Source organism: Euprymna scolopes, chromosome 25 (genome assembly GCF_053919585.1).
Source record: "Euprymna scolopes isolate OS-2025 chromosome 25, ASM5391958v1, whole genome shotgun sequence".
Taxonomy (NCBI): Eukaryota; Metazoa; Mollusca; class Cephalopoda; order Sepiida; family Sepiolidae; genus Euprymna; species Euprymna scolopes.
In genome coordinates this window covers 23249867-23270065 of record NC_136506.1, presented here as the reverse complement: position 1 = coordinate 23270065, position 20199 = coordinate 23249867, and the positions used below count along the sequence as shown (strand labels likewise).

The window sequence follows — 20199 nt, the reverse complement described above, 5'->3', positions numbered from 1 at the left end:
TATACACACACGCATACACAATCATATGTGTACACCCACGCACACACACATATACACACGCACACGCGCACATACACATACATACGTTTAATTTCTAGTTGTTTGTTTAGTTAAGAGAAATGGTACTGTACTGGGTATGGGCGCGCGCACCCGCGAAAGTGTGCGTGTGCCTTATTGTGCTTTTTTGTTGTTTCGTGTGCGAGGGTGCACACCTACCCAAGCATGCATGCGTGTAAGTGTATTTTGTGTTTTGCCTATTTATGTGTATAATTATGGAGAGATGTTTAAGGCGGGGTTAAACTTTGTTATGAAATTTTTTTCTTGAGTTAGCAAGTAGAAGTAGTTGTCAGTACTTTTTTTTTACAAACTATTCACCACTTATCAAGGCTCGGAAGCCACTCGGGGATAAAGGTTATTACGTGTACAGTAATCAATGGGATTGTATCGTAGTAATCGTTAGTATTGGAGATTTGATAAAGTGTCTTACTTAAGGGGGCGGTTCATCAGGAATTTGTTTATGTTGGACTTGAAGACATCCAGGTTGTAGTCAGATGGGAAACAGGCATACAGAAGAGAGTTCCACAGGCGGGTTCTTCTAAGAAAGAAGCTTTTTTACAGTGGTTTCAGCTAGACGGATGTTTATCATAAAGGATTGGCGAGGGGGACCAGAGATTGGAGCTCAGACGAGCACTTGCCATGGAAGTAACGATAAAACAAAGACAGGCTCGCAACGTCTCTCCTGTGGGAGAGATGGTTGCAGAGAAGAGAAAAGGGCATCCCCCACTAAGCCACGAAGCCTATTTTGTACTCTGTGAAGGCAGGATATGTTGTTTTAGCAGCCCCTGCCCAGATGTGGCAGCAGTACTACATCCTTCAAGACATTATAATAAATAATAATTTTAGAAAATCTACAGGGCAATGTAGACTACAATTTTTCAATGTGGGGAGGCATGTGAAGCTTTCTCCTGTTGCATCACAATGGGTTTCCAACTAAAGTAGGTAGTCGATCGATTTGATTGGAGAATGGGCGATTTAACCTACAATTTATGCTACAATGTATTGTGGAATAATAACTGCGTGGAGGATTGAAAAATGGGCGATTTTACTGATTTCGATCGCAATAAAACATAGGTGGGTAAAACATTTGTTGATTTTCATTCATTCCAGGGTTACGTCCGGTCTCCATGCTAGTAAATATATAAATGGATATGTTAATAAACTGTTTTCGGTTTTTCAACACACTTGTCATGTTTGTCGATCGAGCAATGAAATGAGGACAGTAGTCCAGATTATCAATCTTCATCCTAAATCTTCAGAAACATAAGATGCATAATGCAAGATTGTATTCTGCAATATAGAGACAAGAAGTTCACAGTGGGAACTGTACACACAATTATTCGCTAGGAACGGAAGATGCTGAAGATTTGCACAAGGTTTGTTACAAGAGTGATCATAGAAGGTCAGAAATAAAGGCGTTGTCATGGGCATCAAGACAGTTCCTCACGTATCCTATAGTCCAGACCTTGCTCCTTATGACTTTTAGTTATTCCCTAAGCTCAAGGTTAATCTTAGAAGCTGTCGTAATGAGACAATTAAGGAGATGAAAGAGGCTGTTAAGAGGGCCATTGACATGCTCACACAAGAGGACTTCCACGGGGCTTTTCAGAAGTTGTTGAAACGGTACAAGTGCATTGCAGCCGGAGGAGATTACTTTGAAGAGTACTAGTTTCATGCGTATACGATCAATAAAAGTGCTCATACGAAAAAAAATCCGGAAACTTATTTAAATCACCTCATACAGGGTAGCTGACTTAAAAGTAGGCAAGAAAATGTAGTAGAGAGGAGGAATAGTCTTTTATTGTTTAAATTACCTGTAGTGTTATGAAAGATGCTGGAATTGCTCACCGTTGACATCTATGCATTTTAGGCACGTTTAACAACGTTTGCAGATACTGCCTGCAGATCTTCTCTAGTGATTCTCCTGATAGCGTTGGTAATGTTCTCTTTTAGTTAGTCCAGATTGTGAGGATTATTTGCATAAACTATTCGTTTTAAAGCCCCCGCCCTCCCCCAAAAAGATAAAAATCACACGATGACAAGTCCAGAGAACATGGTGGTCATAACCGTTTGCTTATTGTTCCCTCTTCCGTAAATATGTCATGAACTTGTGTCAGTGATCTGTGAGACGTGAGGCATGTAGCGCTATCTTGTTTAAAAAAATAATTGCATTTTGTCGTAGTGCCAGTTGGTCCTTAAGAGAAAGATTAGAGGACCGGGCTACTTTTAAGTGGGCCGCTTAATCTGAAAAAAAATTGATTAAAGGAAGATTAGAGATATTAAGCTACTTTTAAATGGGCGACACTGTATAGTGCAGGTATAAAAGGGGCAAAAGTTTCAGGGTTCCATATACACACTGTTTTGCTTTTCATTATATAAAAACCGTTTTCTTTTCAGAGTACAATCAAAATGAAATTCGACAGTCTCATCGAAATAGTTGGGGACTTTGGTCCTTATCAAAAAAGGGTTCTCTTCTGTCTTTATATGGATTCAATCATGGATGCTTTTCATGCTGGTCTTACGGTCTTTCTCTTTCCACATTTGGACTTCCGGTAAGTTGCTTTTTTTTTTTTAAGAAGTTTTAGTGGGCGGAAGTAGTTGCAAGTGATGACTAGGGTTTTGACAAAAGAATATTAGATAGAGTGATGTGGTTCTCGATTAATTAACTGTGTCAGCTATATTACTTGACAGTAAAAACAACAAGAATATTCTCTTGTCATAGCCCTGGTGATAACACTTGATGTTGGCTGCACTTTTAGAAAATACAAAGAAGTTAACCTTAAAAGACATTATCTTTTTCAGATGCTATTTATTGCGGATTTCTAGATGGTTTCGGGTATTATTAAAAATTATTTTCCAAATGTAATATTTCGTGTTGTCAATTAAAATTTGTCTAAGCTTAAAAGGAACAGGTGTGCTTTTAAATTTTAGAAGATTACACTAGAATTTACCGGGTATATTGTATGTCTATGTGAAAGGGCAACAGCGTGAACACCAATATAGATAGATAGATAGATAGATTAGATAGATAGTAGTAATAGTAGTATATATATATATATATATATATACATATATATATATATATATATATATATATATATATATATATATATATATAGCGGTTAATCCGATTATCATTAGCGGTTGTTATCGTTTTCTTTTTTTTCTTTTTTTTTTGAGGCGTGGTGTATTTACAGTTGTTTTTTGTTGGTTTTTTTTGTTGTTTTTTTTAGTAATAAGTATCTAATATGCTGGGAAAATTTACTTCATGTGTGAAAACCAAATAGAAATATTCCTATATCATATCTCCCTTGTTGTTATTTCAGATCATTTGAAACCATAGCAACAAGTTTTTGTCTCCCCTCCATCAATACCAGAGGTTTTGGGAAGTTTCAGATATTATGAAATTCATATGCAAAACTAGGAAAACAAATGACTATGATTGAAATATTGGTAAAGTTGCACTAACTTTCCACACACACAAATCCTTTAAAATTACCACTTTAAACGTTTTCAGGGGTGCTAAAACAAAAAACAACAGTTTACAATCCCAGGAAATGAGTAATTTCAATTATATGAATAAATCATAGGTTTAAAAAGTGAAGGATCACTTTTCTATATTAATTTGACGTAAAATATATATTAATATATATATTTATAGCCAAGGTAGCCATAAAGTGGGCGCTAATTTTACGTTAAACTAATATATATATATATATATATATATATATATATATATATATATATATATATATATATATATATATATAGTAATTAGTACTTTATAAAATATATATGGCGATTAAGCTACACTGAATATTCTGCGTTTCATCCACTATAGGATTCGTCAGGCTTATGCGCGAATTCTGTGGTTGTTTCTTGTTTTTATATATGTTGAGGATTTTAGTTAGCCAATCAGCTTTCTAGTATCCACCGCGCCCCTTCCTATCAGCCAATGGGCATGCATTTTATTGAACAAAGGATCTGTTTTAGAACTAGGTTAGTGGTTTAAGGTAGACGTTTTCCTCCCTTTTATATATATATATATATATATGTGTGTGTGTGTGTGTGTGTGTGCACACATACATGCACACATACATATATATATATATACATATATGTGTGATCGTTTATGTATATCCATGTTTATTTATTTATTTGTTTGTTTTCTATTGTTTTTGTAAGTTTTAAAGCTATTTTGTATCGCTATCCTAGAGTAAGTTTTACTTTGTGAACACAGTTGTTTGCTATTTCTCGTCTACAGTTTAATAGATTTTGGGGTTCTTTAAAGTACAGGATAGCAAATTTTTCATGGAGGCATAATTTACATGGGTCGTCTAAATGTCTGCACGTGATAGCTTGTCTTATTATTTTCCATTCGACTACCGGCGAATGTCCGCTTTCTTTGAGTTCCCCGTATTTATTCGCTAGTGTCGTTTTATACGGTGTTTTTTTTTTATTTTTGAATGTACTTTTGTGGTCATAGTATCGGGTTTTGAAATCTAAGGAAGTCATGCCTACGTAATATTTCTTGTTATTCGGGTTTTCTTTCGCAAATATTGTTGCTTGATAAACTACGCTTTTTGTTAGACATTTATTTTGAACTGGGCAAAGTGTGCGGTGTCTACAGTTGCATTTATCTTGTTCGTTATTAGTATTTTTATTTATGGTATGATTGTTCTTGTCCGGGGTTGGTTTGTTATTATTATTATTATTATTTCTGCTAGTGTTGGTTTTATTTTTGTCATGGTGTCTACTTTTTTTATTGTTTATTTTGTTGTTGTTTACATTGTTTTCATTTAGTATTTTGTTATTATGTGCTTTAATTATCATCTCTAAATTTTCGCAACAACTGTAAGATAACTTCAAGGTATTTTTATTGAAGATTTTGTGTAAGGGGTTGGTTGCGGGAAAGTGTTTTTCAATAAGATCTAGAAATTTCTTGCCAAGTTTTGTTTTTAACATTTGATTGTATGGGGCCGTATACCAAATTATAGTTCTTTTTCTTCTATTTTTAATTTTATTATAGTTGTTGGTGTTTTGTTGCTGAGAACGAAGTATTTTTCATTTGCAATTTGGCCAGTGAGATATCGAGTCTATTAGACAAAGGAGTTGCACTTTTTTGTGAAACAAATGATTTTGTACTTTTTTCAAGTGATTAATTTATAAGAATTTTAACTTTAATATGTGTATGCTTATCTAGTTTATTTGCTGAATTTTCTGAACGCTGGTATTAATATCATCAACAAACTAAAAGCATCAGTATGTAAAGCCTCTTACTTTTTTACTAAAAATGTTGAAGCGTTACGAAGACGAGAGTTGTACTGTTACATAAGGGTAAATATAGCGACATCATTACGTCTATTTAAACATAATTACAGTATGTATTTACTAATGTATGTATACCCTTATTTACTGTGTCATCTGAGATTGTCTACCTTATTAATATTCCTGGTCAACCAAGTGCAAGAGAAATCCAGACAATTGCATTTAAGGGAACAGCGAGGATACTAAAAGAGCTCTCGGTTGGTTTCAATAAAAAGTAGAGGAATGTTGGTAGCTGGTTTGGCTGCCCCATACCCAGCATTACAATATTCAAACAAACAAAAATGAAAAAAAAACACTAATACGTGTTTCTGAGATGTATACCTAGAATATAGTGTTGTCACTGACGCTCGTGACAGCCTCTTTCATCTCCTCAGTTGTCTCATAACGACAGCCTCTAAAGGTTTCCTTGAGCTTAGGGAATAAGTAGAAGTTACTGGCTGACGGAACGAAAGCATGCTACCCCTCTGAAGTAAATGAAGGGTTCCGTTTGAAATTGTGTCCAAATTCCCAAAGTCTGATATAAGCATTCCCGAATCCGACAAGAAACACCTGAGGCAAGTCGGGGGTTACTTCAACCGAAAAAGTTTGAAAATGACAATCAAGATGAGAACAGTGGTCCGAAGAATATAAATAATATGAATAACTAATTCTCATCTTAAAAATTCGAAAACGTAAGTACTTAGATAATATTCGTTTTTCTACATCAACAATATTGACCTTGATTCAATTTTATATACTTTTTGTATACAAAACCGGATTTAAATATTTTGCCTTTGTGTTATTTTCTAGTTGTTCCCTTAAAGGATTTGAGAATGACACGTTTGCGATTCAAGGAACTCAGCACGAATGGATGATTAATAGAACCATTCCACAACACATGGAAAATGGCAAATTAGTCTATAATTCTTGTGAGCGCGTTCAGGACTGGAATGGGACGAGAATTCATTTAGAACAATGCAATTCTTGGGTGTTCGACAAATCAGTCTATGAAACAACGATTATTGAAGAGGTAAGATGTTTTTTTTTTTATATATATTATTGGTGAAGTTTAGTATCAGAACAGATGCTACACTTTGCTCCTTTGGATGTTATTGTTACTGCAAAAATCGTGTTGCTTTATAAATTGCGGCATTGCAAAAATCATGTTGCTTTATGAATTGTGGAATTCGTCTGTTAGTTAATGCTTTCGTCTAAAATAGCAATTTATGAGCTATTTCGTAAAATATGAATAAAGAGTAAAAGCTAGACGGCCTGTGATTGGTTCTTTCACGACGCACCACGGGCATCGTTACAAATTAGGTCTTTTCATGGGTAGGGGGCTCTCAATATCTTAATAGTTCCTAGACAATAACGTAGATTGAAATAATACAAGTATATACGACACAATCATGTTGATGCATCCGTTTTCGTTTAATAACCGTAGTTAAGCAACAACATACCTGTCAGATAAATAACCATTTGGGAATACCAGGCTCTATATGAAGGAGGACATCGACATCTCCCAGCCAGAACTTCAAAAACCTGACGTCGTCATCTCTCTTGACTGGGGTTTACATGCGACTGGGAATTGCTTCTGATTTTAATATTACCTTGCATTTCTTCCTTCGGACGAAGCTGATTCAATCTCTTCATATATATATATATATATATATATATATATATATATATATATATATATATGTGTGTGTGTGTGTGTGTGTGTGTGTGTGTGTGTGTGTGTGTGTGTGTGTGTGAATAAAAAGGAAAAACCTAAAAGAGTAAAAACAAAAATAATATCAACGTTTCGTCCCTATTTCAGAGGACATCATCAGGATTTCTAGGCGAGGATGTACAGGAAGACGGTCATATATCACATGCGAAAGAGGAGAAGTTCAGTTCTCTTTCTGTTCTGGAGAACTGAACTTCTTCTCTTTCGCATGTGATATATGACCGTCTTCCTGTACATCCTCGCCTAGAAATCCTGATGATGTCCCCTGATTTTATTTTTGTTTTTACTCTTTTAGGTTTTTCCTTTTTATTCACATAACGTCTAAAGCATCGTTTATATTTTGCTTTATTTTATTCATATATATATATATATATATATATATATATATATATATATATATATATATATATATAATTATTTACTATAATAATTATTAAATATCTACAGACACTAATGTTTCACCCATTCGGGAATCATCAGTGCAGGGTGTGACGATTAACACCAGTCGATAGATTCGAACCCGGCAACAGAAGCTATGTCTTGCTTTATTAGCAGGACCTAATCCATTTCGCTACCGTTAACCGCAAGAAATGCTGTTGAAATTTAAACATGTGATCTTTTAAATGTTTTTAACGTCTAGCAGAGTGATCTAATCATTATATGATGATCTGCACATACGAGCTAAATTGACCGACTTTTATTTCAAATGAAAATGCTCAACGATAAGAAACGAGTAAGTGTATATATATATATATATATATATATATATATATATATATATATATATATATATATATATACAGCACTTTGTCTCTGTACGTGTCTCTGTGTATGTGACAAATATGTCTGGGAGTTTTCTAAGATAGGGTTTGTATCGGAATGTCTTCAATAAATATCGAAAATTCATAATCTAGAAAATCCGATTACAGAAAGAATAGTCCGATTTTGACCAAAGTTAACACCCTTATACAGCCTAACATCGAAAGTACTCTTGAGAAGTTTATTCGCCGCACAAACAGAAGGACCCGACGTATAAAATCAATAGTAGATTCTTTGATAAGTCAGGGGCGCGTTCGAAATAAATGTTTCTTTTTAGAGCACAACTGAACCATGATACTTGCCTTTTTAGTTTTAAACTTTAATTCGAGTAATTATATAATTTCATAAAATCAACCGTAAGTTTTCTACAGTCATTATAGACTACAATGTATTGTGGATTAAGTCACTGCGGGGCGTTATATGAAGTTCAATGCACAACGATGTCTCCTCAGCTAGAGCAGACAATTAATCAGTTTCGTCGATCATTGTCATTAATCAGACCATCTGACCATGGTGCAAATATAAATAAATTGTTTCTATAAAATGTATAACTATATACACATGTATTTGTAGCTTGTATTAATAAAACTATTTATTATCTGCTTTAGTTTATGTATTGTCGTTACATCTGCATTGTATTGTTTTCTACATATTACATTAAAAGTTAAATTTTATGATAAACAATCTGCACTAAATGATATCGTGATTTTGTGTCGACTGTTATAAAATTTCGTTTTTCTTAATTCTTCATTTACAAAACTCTGCAAATGTTTTCAGTTAGTACATGTTATCTGGTGACCCTTCCATCCTGTCAATGTTTCAGGTCTTTTCATTTTTATTATGCATGCACGTCCGTATATACCTTTAATTCTCTTTCTGCTTTATAACGATAACTTTTACACACAACGCATATTAAATGTCGACGTCGTTCTTGCTAATACCCAAAAATGCCATCGTCGTTCAAGATGGTCTGTAATAAAGCCAGGGACCACTCCACAATTTAAAAGAAATGTTAGTAAATTAAATTTAAATTTTGGTTAAAACTTTTTAATTGACCAATAACAGATGTACCCAGAACTCTTATATATTGATCTATATTGATCTTATATATTGATCTTATATATTGATCTATATAACGGGCGTATATAATGTGCGTATATATTTACGTGTTAATACATATAATCTACGTTCTTCGTTGGTTGGTTGTTTTTGTTTTACGGCATATCAACCCTTTTCAGGTTATTTAATGCCGAATCCAAAGATTTTGAAGAAAATTTTTTTAATAGAATATATTTGTTGTTTTCAAGTCGGTTTCTATTTAACCCATAGTTGGGACCCTTACAGGTACTACCACTCCGGGTCAGAGTGGACCTGGGAGCAATGGCAATTAAAGGGTGGCTCCACACTCACCAAAGTCCGCAAATTGGGCCTCACCACTGGATATAGTTTAAGGTCATGTCCATGACTTCTACGTTCTTTTATGTTTGTATCATCGTCAGTGTCATCTATAGTATCGTCGTCATAGTATTCAAATAGCTGCAACCGGAACTAACTTCCAGTCTTGTAAAATGGTCAAACGCTTCCTAAATGAGAAATGCCCCTCCCCCCCCCCAACATCTTGGAAAACTTCGTTAGTTTGTTCAGTATGTAAAAATACTGGAGACTGGAGAAGCTTGACTGGTTGCTTTTTGAAAAAAAATATTGGCATAGATCTCACATACACTTTTAAAGTATTATGAATCTCTTGTGGCAGAAACCGAAGTCTTCAAACTTGTTTACAGATATTCTAATCCGCTATTCAATATGCAGAGGCCATGTCTAACAGAGGATTTTTGTGGGTTTGGTAGCGAAATGACTGTTCATCTTACATTTAAATTGCTGCATGTCAGAACAGCCAAGGAATCAGGAAACGGGAAATGAATTCCAAAGTATAGATTCTGAGGGATGAAACTATTGTAGTAGAAAGCTCTTCGACATCTATGTACCCTAACGATGATGGGGTGTGATTTTGTTGCACGTCGTGTTGGTCGGGAATATCTACGGCGAGAGCGAACAAGTACTGAGAGTTCATCAGAGCATGTTCCATTAAAATACTTGTAAAACGAACACAAAGTTAATCGTCATTTGAAGTGTGGGTATATGAGTACAATTTTATGTTCTACGATAAAATGTTGCTGAAACACATCTTAAAACAAAATTTAATGATCTGACTCTTTATGGCCAAGATTGTTAACAACCTGCTAAGTAATTTTATGAGGATCATTAAGTTTAACTAATTTATTGCGAGGATTTTATTTTATTAGGGGGAGGGCGTTACCGCTTATCAAGACCCAAAATACAATCGAGGTTAAAGGTTAATGAGTGTCACGTGGTTGGTAAACTCCGTTATGATCGATAAAAAATTTATAATTCTCTCCAGCATCTTTGTTTATAGGTAAAAGAGTTATCTGTTACTGAGAACAAGAAGTAACCATGGGTGATCTCCCCTGAAAAGGAAGTAACCAGGGGCGATCTATATATATATATATATATATATATATATATATATATATATATATATATATATATATTAGAGATATAAGAGCAGCCATTTGTATTTTGTGCTTTTTTCCGGAATTTATCTGACAATTTTTAAACCAATCTCCACTTAGACCACATTTGTACGATTCGTTTTTGCCTTCCTACTTGCAGTTAAATGGGCTGATATTCTGAGGAAAAGAAACAAAAAAATACAGAAGTTCACAGATAGAATTCGTCACTGTATTTTCTTCTCCTAATCTTCTCTCTCAACTTCCAGCGCGCGTTTGTTCACCTTACCTCTGCCAACAGGCGTTTTATTAAAAAAAAACGCTGACTGCATTTCATTTGCATATGTGTGCGGTGTGATCTCGGACGACTTCACGAAACCACACCTTTTTAAGCCACGGCCGCCTATAATCTCTCTCTCTCTCTCTCTCTCTCTCTCTCTCTCTCTCTCTCTCTCTCTCTCTCTCTCTCTGATTTCGAAGGTTAACCGCTCAATCTTGTAGAGTCTCCTGCAGAGGAGTTTAGAGCATTTCTCCTCGCTGGGGATCTGTAGATATTTATCACTAAAATCCACCTCAGTGAATACTGTACCACCATTGAGTTTGTTGAATACCTCCTCTGGTATTTTCAAGCATCTAAACTAGACAATTACATTTTTGATACTGAAAATAAATAAAGAAAAAGAATCGGGCCTCGACCGTCAAAAACCAGAGGGGGTGGAAGTAGCAATCCACTTAATACATAAATATATATATATATATATATATATATATATATATATATATATATATATATATATATATACCTTTATTTTAATTTTTTCCAGATACATCTGCCTTACTTTTAATGCTAGGTTTATTTATGGTGTCTTTTACATTTAATAAAAACCCTTCACAATATTTGCTGATGAGGAAACCTTGTTTGTTAAAAAACTATATGTAATAATTATTGTCCGTAACTTGATATCTACCACAATAAAAACACTGTTTTCCGAAACGATCGTACAAATAATTGATTTTGTTGTTGTTCCTTCTTATGAAACGGATTTTTAATTTAATTATAATTTGATTTTTAAATTATCCATCACATTACTTAATATTAAATTAGCTCTAGGATATTTACCTATCGAGCTTATTATATATCTAAATTACAACGAGCACTTTTTCCTTCCCTGTATTTTAATAAAACTAGTAATTTCACTATTAGATTAAAATACTCTCTGCTCTTTAGACTATTGTTCTAATCTCCTTTAAATTATATATATATATATATATATATATATATATAGAGAGAGAGAGAGAGAGAGAGAGAGAGAGAGAGAGGGGGGGGGAGTCTGGTTTGTATTCACTATCAATTTTGTTAAGTTTTATGTCGTCGATTTATGCGTTTTTCGCGGCTTTTAGTTTTTCATATGTGTGTTTTTTGACTGGTTTGTGGGATTTCTTTGTATTTTTTAGATTAGATTTGACCAATATAATTCATACCAGTTTTGGCTTATATAGTTCCGTGGGGATTACAATAAAAATATTAGATTTATTGGCGCGTTTAGTGGGTTGTGTGTGGGTTATATTTCAGATCTTTATAGCTCATGCAAAAAAAGAAAACTTTCTTCGTCTTATGTGGAAAAAGCCGTAAATAGCTATGACAACTTGAAGCAGTTGATTCGCGTGGAAGATTTTCAAACCAGAGTGACTAGCAAGTTTGAACTTTAAGGAGTCGAAAACGCGCAGAGAATGGCGACGTTGGGAGATGAATATATCCTAACTCACCAAATGCTCATCACGCGAAGCCCGGTTACTCAGGGATGTCTAATATAAAACTGTGCGAGAATTATGGAAGGGGGTTACAGTGTGCCAACTGTGCGAGTTAAAAATTATCATCGGATGAAATGGATCACATGCTTTCAGTGCGGGGAAAGCAGGGACAGGGCATGTGAATAGAAATAGTGAAAGCAATCTAGCGAGGAAATAAAAGGTCGTACTATTCCACAGAATGCGGTCTCGGTAAAAAGACAGCAAAACAGTTACAATTCCTATCAAGAGTTTACGATATTAAAACAGCGGCGGATATCGGAATATTGAGAGATACAGGAGACCGTTTCGATCTTTGATAATGAAAAAGCGACCTCTTTGGGGGCGGGGGGGCGTCAATTCAACTACCATCAGGTGTATTTACATCAAAGGGATAGAAAGTGATCCCATAAAAGTACTCATTCCTAAGATTGTTATAAAGTAATGTTGATACGCTTAATCGGAATCGGGATGTTTTAGCGGTATATGATTCGGAAAAATGAGTGCGTATTTTTCGATGGCAAAATACAATTCTTTTTTTTTTTTAAATTAAACTCAGTTTTCACTTGCTGGTAACAATGATAATATTGTGAATATCTATTTGATTTTAAAATACCAGTAAGACAAAAAACTATATATAAATCTCAGCAAGTGTATTTTTACGTTTGCGAAAATATATGCACAGATTACGGTAATCCCCAAAAAATTTTTAAATGGAAAAAAGATAAAAGTAATTTTATAGCTAAAATGTAGAGACGTTACCGTAATCGGAATCGATAATTCTATCGGAATCGGTAATTTTATCGGAATCGGTAATTTTATCGGAATCGGTAATTTAGAACAAAATCGGTAATTGTATCGGAATCAGGAAAAATATTGGAATCGTCCCATCACTAATATAAAGTTGTTTTTTTTTATATTACATTTTCACCCCAAACAAGACACAGTGCCACTTTGATGTAAGGGAACTCTATCAGAGACATAAGTTGAAGAGAGTAACATTCTAGCACGGTAGAGAGAGTCCACATTCTTCGCAGCAGCCTTGGCAATTCTCTCGATATATCTGTTCCAACTCACGATCCCTGTGAAAGTCGGAGTGTATTTCATAACAGTGGAGATGGGAGTGTTAAACATGGGTGGGGTTGATATATTAAAGGCAACGACCTTACAGGACAAATGATAAACAGAGCATATCCACCCAAAACGAAAAGAGATGAGAATTCTTCAGAATATGAATGCAAGCGTAAACGAGATCAATAAAATAAAGAAACAGAAGAGAACAAATGATTTGGGGTGGGGTTCAACCTAATAAAAAGGCAAAAATACAGAAAACATATCTTTATGATCTACGTAACCGTCACGAAACGAAAATAGCATATTCCAAAATCCAAAAATCACGTAATTTAATAAAGCAGGGTTTGTTTGTTTTTTTTTTGTAGAAAATCATTTTTTACAATTTTTAGCAATTAATAGTAAATCGTAGTCATTACAAGGTTAATTTTGATCGATGTTCGGATCGAGTTGTCTCTTTTTATTTCTTAAATATGGCGGAACGGGGCGCATTATCATCGCCTGCTCATTAAATACTATTTTCTTAGTAAAAGAAATTATAACTTGATCAGTTTATGGGAGTTTTTGGAATACGATATTTTCATCCCCTATATATATATATATATATATATATATATATATATATATATATATATATATATATATATATATATATATATATATAACAACTTGAGTTCTTTCAGCTATAATCGAAACAGAAACCAAAACTTATGACGAATTCTTGATGAAATTATTTATAAAAAAATTGAATAAATTACTGGAGTGTCATCAGCTATAATCGAAACCAAAACCAAAGCTTATGAAGAATTCTTCGTAAAATTATTTAGTACAAAAAATGAAAGTCCATAACAATTAAACGACAGTCACTCGGATGTAAGCGTGACACAGAAAATAAATAATACACGTGCTATCCTATTAATATATAGATAAAACATTATACAAACTAGCAGGCCGCTGGGCGTTTCCCGGTCTCGAAATACACATGAATATTATATTTTAATTCATACAAATTTCTTATTTAATATTATAGTGCCAATTTTCTATTGATTATTATCCAATGTATAGTAATAATTTCACAAGTTATAAAAATACATGACCTGGCTACCATCTGCTAGAAACGAAACCAGAACGTTTAGTGCTCCAGCCTTAGTCATTATTCATCTCTCCAGCGTCTGAGCTACCGACATACGGAAACGGAAGGTTAAAAATAAAACGACTCTGAGATATGAATGTTTAATTTTGCGCATGCGCAAAAGTAAGAGCAGGACTAATGCTTTATTCAACTTACCTTGCCGAGGTAAGCTGGTTTGTTTTCAGCTTTAACCCCTTTAGCAGGAATTTTTGCCGGCTAAAAACCCAATCGAAATTGTGCTACAATATATATATATATATATATATATATATATATATATATATATATATATATAAATTTTGGTTCGGTTTCGATTTAAGCTGATGCACCCGAGTCATATGGATATATTTTTTTAATCGTGACTTTATCATATATATAAAAATCAATTGAACATTCACTGTATAATAATATATGCGAAATCTGCAAGAATTAAAATATCATATTTAAGCGTACTTTACGACTGGACTACGGCGGGCGTCCCTGCTAGTTTAGATGAAATCTTTTGCAGTTTTAACAAAAGAGCTACAATAATATCAGACCGTCTCCGTTTACGCTGAACATATACAGAATGACAACATCAATATATTACACGTGAATGAGTCCCCTGTGGAATTTCCACAGGTCTCGCTATTTTTTTATTATTTTATTTTTAGATAGAGATAGACTCGATTTTATCCAATAAGGAAACTTGTTAAGAGACTTGTGGTGTCGTGCAGATACCTGGTGATCCTTGAATATGAGTGTATATTCGACCACACCACCCCAGGAACCTGTGCATGCCACTGGAGACCTGCAACGAAGTTAATAAAAATACTTGTATACGCGGAAAGACAAGATGTCAGATGAATAAGCTCATTCATTTTATGACATAGCATGTCGTCTATATCGTGTATAAGTTCGTTATGTGCATCAGCATCATTGTTTCACCAACTTTAACCGTTTTTTTTTTTCAACGCTTATTTCCAATATCTATATTATATTTACTGTAGTCTATTTGTCTCTCTGTTTGTCTCCCCGTTACAATTGCTCTCGGAAACTGCTAGGCTGATCTGGTTGAATGTTTGTATGGACCTTTGTTATTATGCACCGAACTAAGGATTATGGTATACGTTTGATGCACAATTTACGATTAATATCGATTAATAGGGCTTTGTCAACACAATGCAACATATATTCTAGTTTTCTCGGAAAACTACTGGGCGGATCTGACTGAAATTTTGTATGGATTTTTGTTGTAATAAGCTGTAGTGAACTATGTATTATGATATCCGTTCGAAGCACAGTTAGGGATTAATAGGGATTAATAGGGATTAATAGGGATTAGTCACCACAATACCACTTTTACACTCGAAGTTTTCTCGGAAATTACTGGGCCGATATAGCTTCAATTTTATGCGGACCTTTTTAATTATAATGAGCAGCGAACTACGCATTATAGCAAACGTTCGATGCACAGTTAGGAATCAATACGGATTAACAGATACTAGTATTTGATGCAAAAATAAGCAAAAATTTAAACATTTTCAACCATCAATTAGGTATAAATCACTCATTCTAAGTGCCATAACGTGTGCCCTTTTTTTTTGTTTTTTTTGGGTTGTTGTTTTTTTTGTTTTGTTTTTTTTTGGGGGGAGGGGGGTTGACGGACTTAAAAGTCTGTACGGATATTCATTTATTTATTGCGGACTATTATCCCCATCATTTTTTTTTTTTTAGTTGTTGTTTCACGACGTTTCGACTAACTATTCGTCTGGCTTTCGTCAGGTGGTAACGGCGACGGGATAGGCGCTCCGAATCTCCTAACTGCATTCTCAGCAGTTACTGCCTCCCATAGTTGTTTTTCGTCTCACCAGGTTTTTTGAGATTCGGAGTTCTTATCCCGTCGCGGTTACCACCTGACGAAGGCCAGACGAATTAGTTAGTCGAAACGTCGTGAAACAACAACAACAACAACAACAACAACAACTGAAAGATGAGGAATAGACGTTTGAAGTCATGTATAAATTGTTATATGGATTCCTTAAAACTCATGTACTTGTTTATTTTCATAAAATGTTTATTAGTTCTTGTTAACGCAATGTTTATGATTTCGTGTTAATGTTCTTCCGTGGAGAGAGGGCTTCTACGGTGCACTCTTAAATACAGGGCAAACGTAGGAAATTTTCTCAGAGTGTTTGGGAGCATTTCTCGATAAGGCCACGTTTAAAGAATCTTTGTAAGTATGGGAGCTAGTTCCGGTTGAAACTTCTTGAGCACTATGATTGAAATGCCATCGGGGCCAGTTGCTTTACTGGAATCAAGATTTGTGATAAGCTTGGCAATATCACGTACAGATATTTGTATGTCGCATAGCGTGTTTTCAGTCACAGGGGGAAATACAGGGGGTAGGTGGCCCTGATCGCAAAGAGTAGAATTTGCTGCAAAGTTTTTGGCAAAGAGTTTAACTTTGTCAGATGCTGATAAGACTACTTCAAGTCCATTAATGATGGTTGGAATAGTTTTCACTTGAACATACGAATCTCTCGTATTCTTTATTTTACAGTGGTTGCTGGCAGTTCTAAACGTAGTTTTTGTTTCATAACACCTACTTCGTTAATAGCAATGGAAATAGTAGTTTCTGTGCATAATGGCAGCAGCCCATTCTGGAGTGAAACACGGTTGGCTGATAGGCTTTTGCTGAAATTTCTTGGGGGGTATGAAGCGGTCTATACTGACAATTAACCAACAAGTTCTTTTTAAAAACATGGAATGCGGAGGTATAATCTATATATTAATACGATAACAAATGTGGGTAGATTTTTTTTTTGTGTGTGTGTGTACGTGTCATGCTTACATCCGGGTCGTTTAATTTTTATGTGCTTTCATTTCTTGTCATAAATAATTTTACTAAGAATTCTTCATAAGTTTTGGGTTCGGTTTCGATTACAGCTGATGGCACTTAAGTTATTTTTCTTTTTTGCAAATAATTTTATCAAGAATTCTTCATAAGTTTTGGTTTCAATAATGGCTGAAGAAACTCAAGTTATATATATATATATATATATATATATATATATGTATATATATATATATATATATATATATATATATATATATATATATATACTAGCATGGGTGCCCGGTGTTGCCTGGGTGTTTGGAGGTGTATGCTGAACAAAAAAAAAACGGTCAATGTTTTTTTACTTTGACCCCTATTATGATCCCTTAAAATTTGTTGTTTTGGGCTCAAATCAAGTTATTAAGTTAGATCCATGTCCAAGGAATCTATATCTAAAATTTCAAGTGTTTAGACCCCAAATTGTCAGAGGAGTTAGGTAGAGTTCTCAAAGCTCAAATCGTCGAACTTTGACTCCTGAACAGCCAATTTCTGGCCGAAAACCGATCGCAAAGATTTTCCCAAATCTCACTACTCTGTATATCAAATTTCGAGTCTGTAGACTAAAAATTGACAGAGTTATTGCGTAGGGAAGTGTAATCCACACAGACAGACACTTTAACTCATATATATATATATATATATATATATATATATATATATATATATATATATATATATATATATATATATATATAATTTCGGTTTCAATTAAAGCTAATGCACCCAAGTCATACGGATATATATATATATATTTTTTTTTTAAATCGTAACTTTATTATATATAAAAATCGATAGACCATTAACTCTATAATAATATATACGAAACTTGCAAGAATCAAAATAGCATATTTAAACGTACTTTACGGCCAGGTTACGCCGAGCATCCCTTCTAGCTTAGATAAATTATTTTTTCAGTTTTAACAAAAGAACTCCAATAATATCAGAGCGTCTCTATTTACGCTGAACATTCATAGAATACTAACATCAATATATTAAATATGAATGAGTCCCCTTTGGAATTTCCACAGGTCCCGCTAGCGGATATAAATCTTCGAAAGTTATCCCAGACAGCCATAGAATCTCATGACTTTTATTTCCAAAAATATCCTTTGTGTTCGCGACAGATGTTTGGAACTCACTAACTTTCGAAACAAAAATGGATCCGTTACTTAATTCTATCTATACGTACTAGCTATAAACTGCCAGTCCGTCTGCATGGAGTTCCCCTTATGCAACCCGTTTTAGTATAGTCACTGCATCAGTGAGAGAGAGAGAGAGAGAGAGAGAGGAGAAAGAGAGAGAGAGAGAGAGAGAAAGAGAGAACAAGAAAAAGAGAGATAGACGACTTTGGTCGCAGTCGATTTTGTTCACCTAGTGCCCACGCTACTGGCGGAGACGAGCGACCTGTCAGTGTAGAGTCTTGTGCTCAAATATCTGCCAGCAAAGAGGTCAGTCTCCCTTTCTTTGGAATTCTCGTGATAGCCTCACTTCCGTTTCCTTGTCGATGTCAATTTCTTGAATCATGATCCGTCAATTAGTCTGTCGACTCAAGCTGCGGCTTTCGTTACGTTACAATGTGAACTATGTATAGGTATTAATCCACAGTGTACTATATTGTTATTATTTGATTTGCTTATATAATTTATCCTGTGATTACATGTCTGACTTTTTTAGATGAGGATTGATTATTTGGATTATTTGGATTCTTCGGATTACTGTTTTCATCTTCAGTACTCTGCACAAGGACCCGTAACGCAGTGTTTAGAGTGCTTGGAAAAATCAATTGTAAAATTGACATTTTCCTTAAGGTTTAACGTTCAATTCTCTGTGTGGGCGACCGGAAAATTAAATTGCAAATTACGTAGAATATCTATCCAGTCATGGCTGACAGAACGAGAGCATGCTAGCCCCGTGAAGTAAATAAAGAGTTTTGTTCGAAATTCCATCCAAATTCCCGAGTTCGACAAGGGGAACCTGAAGAAGGTCAGAGGTTACATAGACCGAAACGTTGTGAAAATGGCACTCAAGATGAGAACAGTAGTCCGAATAATCCAATACGAATTGTCCTGTGATATAATGTCTTTGTAAAAGTTGCAGATTTTCTTTGTGATGCTTCGGATTCTACATTATTTCTTCAGATGAGTCTTGTCTGTGACCAGAGAATAATGCTTTCACACAGTGTCACGGCTTTGTATATTGGCGTTTTGGCTGGAGCAGCCATGATGGGAATTATATCCGATTGGTAAGTATTGAAATCGAGTTTCACTAAACCTGCTTCGTCATTAAGTTACATTCTTCCGAAATATTAAGCTCAATACCTAAAACAAAACCCGTTAAACAAGTAATCTATCGAGCAGGAAGACAACTTACACGTGAGAGTATCCTGTACCTCTACAAGGCTAACATTCGCCAATGCAAGGAGTATTGTTGCCACATCTGGTCTGGTGAATCTACTACTCTTTTTTGAACACTATCCAACTGGGCTCTCTCTCTCTCTCTCTCTCTCTCTCTCTCTCTTTCTCTCTTTCCCCCTCTTGAATAGGGTTAAAAAAGAGTCTTCATTTTAATAGGTCTTACTTTATGAACTATGTTAATGAAATGTGCTCTGATGAACTCGTTGCACTTGTTCCCCCTAGACGTACACATTTCCGACAAACCCGCTTTACAAATTACAAATTATTCTTATTATTTGGATTTTTTTCTGTCGAACTCAGGAATTTACATGGAATTTCGAACGGAACTCCTTATTTAATTTTAGATTCCTGAGTTCAATACCTAAAGAAGATCGGGGCTTATATTGAATTAAACATTGCGAAAATAAAATTCAAGATGAGAACAATAGTCCGAAGAAGCCAACTAATACTATTAATCAATCCTCGTCTCCAAAAAT

The 20199-nt window shown here is 34.6% G+C and overlaps 1 protein-coding gene across 1 annotated transcript in view; it reads left to right on the top strand.

The window, feature by feature from the left end:
• Positions 1-20199, top strand: part of LOC145247288 (organic cation/carnitine transporter 2-like) — a 109780-nt gene that overhangs the window by 12736 nt on the left and 76845 nt on the right. The window contains exons 2-4 of the mRNA XM_080108909.1: positions 2455-2609; positions 6175-6394; positions 19448-19551. Of these exons, the coding sequence (XP_079965035.1) occupies positions 2467-2609; positions 6175-6394; positions 19448-19551 (467 nt within the window). The 5' untranslated portion in view covers positions 2455-2466. The remainder of the gene's footprint in view (positions 1-2454; positions 2610-6174; positions 6395-19447; positions 19552-20199) is intronic.